The sequence below is a fragment of the Enhydra lutris genome, unplaced genomic scaffold, assembly GCF_002288905.1.
Source record: "Enhydra lutris kenyoni isolate GAN:26980312 unplaced genomic scaffold, ASM228890v2 scaffoldscaffold75, whole genome shotgun sequence".
Lineage (NCBI taxonomy): Eukaryota > Metazoa > Chordata > Mammalia > Carnivora > Mustelidae > Enhydra > Enhydra lutris.
The window spans coordinates 4441762-4450573 of NW_019154159.1; the positions used below are offsets into that span (position 1 = coordinate 4441762).

The 8812-nt window shown below is 67.5% G+C and overlaps 1 protein-coding gene across 1 annotated transcript; it reads right to left on the reverse strand.

The window, feature by feature from the left end:
• Positions 1-596: 596 nt before the first annotated feature.
• LOC111160444 (neuronal pentraxin-1) lies at positions 597-6357 on the reverse strand. Its single transcript, XM_022523577.1, has 5 exons — positions 5914-6357; positions 5419-5626; positions 3120-3364; positions 1791-1970; positions 597-1049 (listed from the first exon to the last, which is right to left on the reverse strand). The coding sequence occupies exons 1-5, from the start codon at positions 6355-6357 to the stop codon at positions 828-830; spliced, it is 1299 nt and encodes a 432-aa protein (XP_022379285.1). The 3' UTR covers positions 597-827.
• Between the last annotated feature and the right edge of the window lie 2455 nt (positions 6358-8812).

Here is an 8812-nt window from a genome sequence, read left to right on the forward strand (position 1 = left end):
GAAGGTTGGCTTCCACCGCCTTCCCAGGGGCACGAGCAGACAGCCGAAAGCGAGGGATGGCTCCCTCGAGAGGGTGCGTGACTGTGGGCCGGAGACCCGGTCCTGGGCCAGAACCAGAGAGCTGGGCATGCAAACCAGCTCCCCAGGCCCAGCGCTGCCCCAGACGCCACCCGCAGGGGCACCGCCTGGGCACTGGACGGGGTCCGCCCACCTCCTGAGGCCAGCCCCACCCCCCAACCCTCCACAGACTCTCCCTGCCTCACTGCCAGAGAGCACGGGCTGCCATCCCAGGCCCGGGTCAGAGAGAATTGGCTCCCACCAGGAAGAGAAATTCTCTGTGGAGAGCCCCCGGCCTCGAACCAACCGCTATGAGACGTTTTTTCCCGTAGAGATGCGGCTCTGGAAGAGGTCTGCCGAGACAGACGTGCGTGTGGAGGAGGCCCCGAGGCCCGGGGGCAGCTCACGGGGTCCCAAGTGCGGATGCTCAGCCTGTCGCGAGCTTTCCCAACACCACAGAGGAAGGAGGAAAGGAGGCAGCTCCTTCTGGAGGAAAGCGCCTCCCCCCGACACGCACCTGCCGCACACGCACATCCTCACCTACGTCTGCCTGGCCCCGTGCCGCAGCCGCTGGGGAACAGGGTGGGCTGAGACCCTGGGGGTGCCTCCCGGGCACGAGGGCGACCCGGGCTGTGTGCGTGCGCGTGCGTGGGCCTTGAGTCACTCCTGGGGAGAGGGAGAGAAGAAGACGTGAGGGAGTCATCACCGCACAAGCAGGGGGTAGGCGGGCGGGCCGGCCCGAGGGCAGGAGGCTCCGCTGGGCAGGAGCCTCAGTTGATCTGGCGACAGGCTTCGAATGTCCACTTGGTGGCTCCCCCGTAGATCTCGATGTGGGACTCGGCCCAGGCGATGACGTTCCCAGAAAGGGCCTTGGGGCTGCAGGTGGCCAGGCTGTACACCTCCCCGGGGGTCAGCTTGCGGTCCCAGATGTTGAAGTGTGCCAGCTCGCCCACGAACGCTTGGGTGGCGTCAAACCCGCCGCCCAAGGTGTCCTTTGGAGAAAAGCAGAGGGTGAGTGTGGAGGGCTGTGAGGGTGGGGGGGCCTCTCGAGGGGGCACATGCCCGTGTCTCCCCCATCAGGGGCTCTCACGTTGACCTCGAGGTACCCTGTCATGTCCTATCTCTGGGAGCCCAGGAAAAGGGCCACTACTGGCCACCTCTGTCTGTCCTGGGTGCAGACCATCTCCCGGGGACACCTGGACTCTGCCTGACGTGTGGCCTGTCCCTCGGCCAGTGAGAGGGTCCACTCGCGCCATGTGCCACCATGGGAGCAGGGCCCTGGGAGAACCGCTGCTGCTCTCCCTGCCTGGACGAGCTCAGATGTCACCTCTGCCGAGCCCCATGGGAACAGAAGGCCTGGGGCCCTCCCACTGGTGCATCCCTCCGAGTGCCCAAGGGGAGACAAACCGCTTCCAGGAAATAAATTATGCATCGCTAAAGGCAGACTGGCCTTTCCGTGCCAAAGAAAGTGTGGCGGCCCCCAGAGCATTGAGACAAGACCCACCCCGCTTGTACTGCTGGAGAAGCCCCCCCAAGGCAGGGACTTGGCCCAAACCACTGCGTACCTTGTTTCCCTCGGCTCTTTCTGGGAATGGGGGGAACCATGTCCCTCTCCGACCCACTCCCTCCTTCTCCCCCTCGTCCCTGTTCAGGCACCCTGGCTGTCCCTCCTCTGGTTCTGGGGCTCCCCCTGCGACCAGCATCCCCATCCGGCCCAGCCCCCAGGCCCCTACCTGCTCCTGGCCCAGTACCAGGACCCCCTGCGGCTTGATGGGGTGGTAGGGGGCTAGGTTCTCGCCATTGCCGCCCTGGGTGCCATCCTGGTAGGCTTCCCAGACCCCGTCCCGGGTGGTCCAGGTGACGCAGATATGGTGCCACTGGCCGTCATTGATCACGAAGGGCAGCTTGGCCACCTGGGAGGAAGGAGGACACACACGGTGTGACAGGTTCAGGGGCAAAGCGCAGATCAATGATCGTCACCATGCGCCGTGTCCACCGTGACTCTTCCTATCACCGTGTTTAAAATAAATAACCAAGCGACTCTGAATTTTCTCAGCACCTGCCCCGGCGACCTTATCGTCCGCCAGCCCCATCCACCGACGGGTCACGGAGTCACACGGGAAACAGGACGATTTGTCAAGGGGACCCTGGGATGGACCTGAATGCACAATGGCCTCCCCCTCCTCACCCTCCCCCTTCTCTGCTCGGTCTACCCAACCAGCCCTGGGAGGAGGAGTCCCACCGCCGGGGGCTCAGCTCACTGCTGCGGTCTGGGCCTCTCGGCTCTCCTCCACCACGAAATTGCCAGATCTGCCGGGTCTACACCCGCACAGCCTCTGCTGAGACTCAGACACCAGGAGCCACGCACCAGGCCTCCGCCCTGGGACTCCTCTCTGTCTCTAGCATTGGGGGGGGGGGGTGTCGGATGGTGCGGGAGACAAAAGGACCCGCACACCCTGTGATGTGGGGACATGGGGCCCAGAAAAGAACCACCGTTTCTGGTCCAGGCCTCAACAGCGGGGCTTGGATTCCAGTTCCCGGCCAGGGCTGGAGATGGTCCCTGCCCGTGCTGCCCCAGAGACCGGGGACTTGGAAGCCTCCCCGGAGGGAAAAGGCTGCGCCCTCCAAGGGCTCAGCCGCATGTGGCCTCCCCCCAGGGCTGAGGGGTTGAGCAGGATCAATCTGGGCCCTGGGAGAACCTCTGGGGTAGCTTCACCTCTGAGAGCCTCTGGGGTCCTCCACTTACACGGAGCTGGGGGAGGAGGAGCTGGGGTTCAATGGGAGGGACGGGGCACCTTCCCCCCAACACCCTCCACCCCGGTCGGGGAAAGTCCCAGCTTCGCACTATTCATGGAGTGTGGGCAGGGGCGCCCCTCCTCCTCGTCTCCCCTCCACCTCCCCCAGTCCTGCTTGACTGGCCCTTCTGGTGCCCCCAGCCCCCCCCCCCACCACAAGCATCTGTGGCTGCAGAGCAGGCCCAGCAGCTGGGCTGGGGGCGGGGCCCTGGGGGACCTCACTCTGCTGTCCTGCGAGACCAGGCGGCTGGGGGTGGGGGGCTCTACCTTGTCATTGATGAGGATCTCCATGGGATTGTTGCCCCACTCGATGAGGACCAGCTCGTTAGCCTGGCCCGGCACGGCGTAGGAGAAGGGCGTGCCCACCCCAGGGGCCGCGCTGGACTTGAGCCACATGCACACGGTGAAGGCGTACATCTCCGGCAGGCTCTTCTTCACCTTGGCGTACATGTAGTTGGTCCGCAGCGGGAATGTGAGCTGGAACTTGTCCCCGGGGCGGTTGTCCTTCTGACCTGGAGAGAACAGGACACAGTCCTGTCATCTGTACCTCAAAGCCTTTGTTCCCGTTGGAAACCCGTTCAGCACTCCTGCCGTCCCCCGCCCCCTCCCGCTCTGGGAAGCCAGGAGCAGACTCATCTCCATTCTCTAGCTGCTGAGAGGGAGGCCCAGCAGGGTCAAGTGCTTTGTCTGCCCGAGGGCACGGGCCAGAGCAAAAAAGCTGACCCAAGATCTCCTGCTCTCCGCTCAGGCTCACATGCAGCCCCTGGGGAGGCTGGGATGGGGATACAGAGACCACGTGGGCTTGGGCAGGGAATGAGTCCCTGCACAATGGTGGGGGGGGGGGTGCTATTGGACCTTGGTGGTGTGGCCACAGAGGGAGGAGGCTCCTCCAGCCTGAAAGAGGGGGCTGCCCCCAGCACAGCCCCTTCGGCAGACCTGGTTCCTGGATATGGTTCACAAAGTCTCCTCGTGGATTCCCACCCGAGACAAGTGGGCGCCTGGTGCCCAGCTCACTCCCCTCGACGCCAGGGTGTGCTGCAGGCCCTGCTGGCTCTTCTGAACCAGTCAGTGAGCCCAGAGGACTCTGGCTCTTTCTAGAACCCTATCTTCCCTACAGGAGGGAAAGACGGCTTCCTCAGCCTCGTCCAGCAGCTCTGCTTGGAGCCCTGCCGATGAGGGCAGGGCAGCAGGGAGCGAGGAGTCGGCCCTGTAGCCAGGGCCCCCCAAGGTGACTGCTTTGAGGACGGGGCCACTCATTCTCAGGGAAAGCTTCCTCTGCGTTTCCTGAAAAATCAGGCTCCTGGCCTAAAAGCCTCCCTTTACCCAACAGCACCAGCTCCCTGCCTGCCAGGGATGTCTCAGGGAATGCTTGTCTGCCCCCTCCCAGCCCACACACGCACTGTAGCTGTGGCCCCGGGTTTGGTGTGACTGACTCCAGGCAAAACATTCCAACCCAGCAGTGGGCACAGGCACCGGGCCCAGAGCCAGGAAGACACACACCTGCCAGCTCCTGGGTGTGCTGGGGGCTTGCCAGGGAGTCCAGAAGGAAACAGGCCCCCCAGGCCAAGAATTATTTCTAGAAGGCGTCCTGCTGGGCCAGCAACCCCCCCCCAATCCATTCAGCTATCAGGGAATGGCAGGGCTGGTCCCCTCAGTGCCCCCCCAACCATCTCCAGCTTGTATTCCTGCCCCCCCAAACACCCCTTGGAGCAGATCCAGCCCCTGGCCTCTCTAGGGGCTGTTTTTCATTCCCCCCAATCTCCCCTCCTTCCCTCCCCCCTCCCTCCCCCGTCCCTTCCCCTGATCTGTTTTTCAGTTATATAACGTGCCTTAAGATGGCACTGTTTAAATCCATCCAGCACATTTTGCGGTCCAAGAGGGGTCACGTGGCCCTGCTCCAAGCCTAGGAACCCCCCCACTTTTACAACCTTGTTTGATTTCTGCGACTTCAAGCCTGAGCCCAGCTCATCTGTGAGCCCCAGAGTGCAGGTGGGGCTGGCCACAGTTGGTGACCCAGGAACCACAGGACATGTAGGATGCTAGCACTCGAGTCATTCAGAAAATAAGACCACGGGGAGGGGCTCAACTAAAGGGGGGAACCCGGAGATCCCCAGAGGACAACAGTGGTGCCCTGGAGGTGGGAGAAAACAAACCATCCCCAGCCCGCACCCCATTCCCTGCTGGGGTTGGGGACCAGCTAGAGTCAGTCTTTCTTACCAGGGAACACCACAGCCACAGCGCAAACTTACTGAAGATGGGACTTGGAAAAATCCTTCCTGTGTGTGTGTGTTGAGGGGTGCCGACCACAATCGATGCCCTCCTCACTCGGCCTCCCCTCCCTCCATTTGTCCCCAGCCCAGGGGGCCCGGCCCCATCAGGAACACCGGCTGGAAACCCCAAACCAAACCCAGGGCAGGGACTCAGGAAGCGGGAAGGGCTGGAGGGGTGGAGAAGCTTCAGGCTTTGACAGCCTGGAGCCGAGCCCTGCAGGAAGCCCCGACCTGAGGCAGGGTCCTACCAGCCGGGCAGCCAGCAGCCCCCACCCACACTCCTCCCGGCCAGTTACCTTTCTCCAGCTCGCTGATCCGCTGGTGCAGGGAGGTCAGGGCGCTCTCGATCTTGACCCTCTCCTCCGTGTCGTTCCTGGGGCCGCCCTTGCCCTCCTCCAGAGTGTTCACCCGAGACAGCACCTGCCTCTCCAGGTCGTCGATCTTGCTCTGCAGCAGGTCCTTGAGGCTGTTGGTTTGGCTGGAGGAATTGAGCCGGCTGTACTGCTGCGGGGGTGCAAGGGCGGAGGGAGACCACACCGTTACGCGCGCGGCGCGGGGACCGAGCCGGGAGGCCGGCGGCGCGGTCCCCTCAGGGCGAATGCGGGGGCGGTCTGGCGGGGAGCTCGGGCGAGTGGCCGTTTGCGGGGCCCCTCAGGCTCCCGGCGGGCCCCGGCCGGGCACCAGCGCCCGGCCGAGGGGGGAGTGGGGGTGTCGGGCAGGGTCGGGAGTGGGGGTGGGGCAGGGCAGAGGGGCGCCGGAGCCGGAGGGGGGACCGCGGCGCGCGCGCGGACCTCGAGGTTCTCCAGGCGGGTTTTGAGCGACTGCAAAGTTTGCCCGAGTTGGCTGAGCGTCTCCGCGGCCGGCGTCCGGGACAGGTCGCCCATGGTGTTCTTGCCCGAGCCGGGCTGCTTGCGGCCACCGCCGGCCCGGGCCTCGCCGGCGCCCGTGTCCAGCGTGCTCTGGCTCTCGCAGCGGCCCAGCTTGGTGGTCAGCTCGCGAATGGTCTCCTTCTGGCTCAGGATGGTCTCCTTCTGCTGCAGCACGGTCTCGCGGAGCTGCAGCACATTACTCCGGAGCTCCTCGGCGCCGCCGGCGGCCACGGACGCGGCGCACATGTCGGCGTCCACGGGCACCGAGGTGCAGATGAAGCGCGTCGGCCCGAAATCCTGGGCCGCGCTGCCCAGCAGGCAAAGGGCGAGCAGCGCACAGGTGCGCGCGGCGCGGCCGGCCGGCATGGCTGCGGGCGCTGGGGCCGGCGCTCCGGCTCGGCTCCTGGGGCTCGGCTCGGCGGGGCTCGGCGGGGCTCGGCGGGCGGCCCGCGCTCTGGGCGCCGCGCTGCTCGGCCGCGCAGTCCGCACCGCCGCGCTGCCCGGCCCTCACTGCCGCCCGCGCTGCGGAGCCCGCGCCTTTTATGCCGCCGCGGGAGGGGCCTCGGCGCTGCCGACGTCAGCGGGGGAGGAATCCCGCTTTAATTGTCTGCGGCCCGGCCCGCGGCGCCGGGCTGGGGTCGTTCGCGCGCGCTGGGAGGGGGGGTGTCGCCTCCTGCGGTCTCCCCCACCCACGCACCCCCCCCGCCCCGCCGAGCCCGCGCCGCTTCCCCGAAGGCTCCGAGAGCCCCGAGCGGGGTCGGGGCGGGGGGAGGACTGGGACTACAGGATGGGCCACCTGCATGATGTCCCCAAGTCTCCGACGGGGTTGTGGGCGGGCGGGAGGCCGCGGCTGGCCCGCGAGACAGAATTCGGTTCAACCCGCTTGGCCCCACAGAACACTCTCGGGGGCCGGGCCGGGGGCGTTCAAGGCGGGACCGGGTCCTCAAGGGCTCAAAGCGTCTACACTCGCGCGTCGGGTGAGGAGCGCTGGGGAGCGGAGCCTTGCGCCGCCGCCGAGTCCAGAGAGGGGGTCGCGGCGCTGCCGCACGGTTCTTGGATGCGCATGTGGGGTTGGAAAGCCGGTCTATACCTGGGATCGGGGGACTTCTCCACGACCTCGTTCGGGGCTCTCCTGCCCCCTCCCACAGGCCCGGGGCTTTGGGGACCCGGCTACGTCCCCGGGGGAATGGCAGCACCGCCCCCCTCCCGGAACCCGCGGGGCGCGCGGGCACTTCTCGGATCGAGCCTTTCCGCCTGCGGAGCCGGCGGATTCCGGGCAGGCGGTTCCCTGCGGCCCCTGGGGAGGCGCTGAGCGGCCGCGCTTCCTGGGGGCCGGGCGGCCCGACCCTTCCGCGCTCCCGGAGCGCCTTCCTGTCGCGGAGGCGCGCGTGCACGTCCGTGTCCGTGTGCGCGTCGTGCTCTCTGGGCCCCGCGAGCCCCAGCTCGGCCCACTGCTCCGCCCAGGGCAGTTGGGGACGGGTCCCGGCCCACGGCCGGATCGTCGCCCGTGTGGAGTCCCCCCCCACGGTGGACCTTCCACCCGGAGTCACCCCCGGCCGCTCCCGCCCCCCTCCCCGCACCTGTTTTCTGAGTAGCAGCGGCGCCAGGCGAGGCTCCCAGATTCCCGTCCGGGTTGGGACGCCCGGTTCGGGGCTCTGGACAGGCCCAAGCCGCTGGCGCGCCCCGGGCCATCAGAGTTCCGAGCTCCCAGTGCGTGCAGGAGGAGATGGCGCCAGGATCCCGAGGTCGGGCTCCGGGTGACGGTGCGAGCCCGGCCTAGAGCCGCGGTCCCGCAGCCCCGCTGACGGCCCAGACCCTCCCCCCAAGTCGGGCCCTGCGCTGGCAGGGGTCCCCAGCCCCAGGGACCCTCAGGCAGCTGCAGGGTGCGGGGGCTGGGCCGCCGCCCCGCGGGTGCGAAGCGCAGCCGGCTTCATTGAGTCCTTTTGGAGAAACCCCGGTCTCCTCTGTGCCACTCGGTGGTCGCGTCCCACCCGTGCCCCCGGGTGCCCCACCGCCCACGTTCTGTGGGCGCTTCGGTCCTGAACCTTCCCGGAGCCCGCGTGTCCTTCGGCCTCCGCTTGCCGGCGCCAGAGGGACCCCGCGGGCCGCACGCGGCAGTCCTGGGCTCCGAGCCCCGCGGCCCCGGGGGCTGTGCGCCTTATGCGCCTCGGTGCCCCGGGCCGCGGGAGGGGACTGGCCACCAGCGCCCCTGCGGGTTTGCGCCCGGATCTCCCCAGGCTGGAAGGCGACTCGGGAGGACCTCTCCGCGCTGGGCCCCGGGGGCGAGACTGTCCGGGGCCGGGAGGCAGGGCGCGCGGGAGCGGGAGAAGAGCCGGAACGGGATCCCTCGGCGCAGCCTGGCGTCCTGAGCCGCGCCCACGACGAGGACCCGGGCTTTCACCACCGAGAGGGGACCCGGGCACGTGGCACTGAGGGCTGCCCCGCAGGGGAAGGAGTAGCGGGCCTCCGAGCTGGAGGAGGGCCCCTGGGGCAGTGTCTGCGGCCGTGGCGGCGAGGTGTGGAGCTCCGAGGGGAGGCGGTCAGGGGCCCGACCCTTCTGCCTCGCCCTCTGAAGCGCTGTGTCCGCCAGAAGGCGCTATGGGGGACCCCTGCGCCCCCGGGGTGGGGGGGGGGCGCTGTGACTGGGAGGTGGAGGGCTCTGCTGCCGCATCCCTCTGCCTTCTTTCAATCCACTTCCCCCGCCCAGGATCCTGGGCAGGGGACACTTCAGGCCTGGTGGAGTCTGCGGCTTCCTCCTCTGCCCCAGTGCTTGGAGGTATCTAAGAGCTCTGGGGCTACGCGAACACAAACCCTCAGAGAA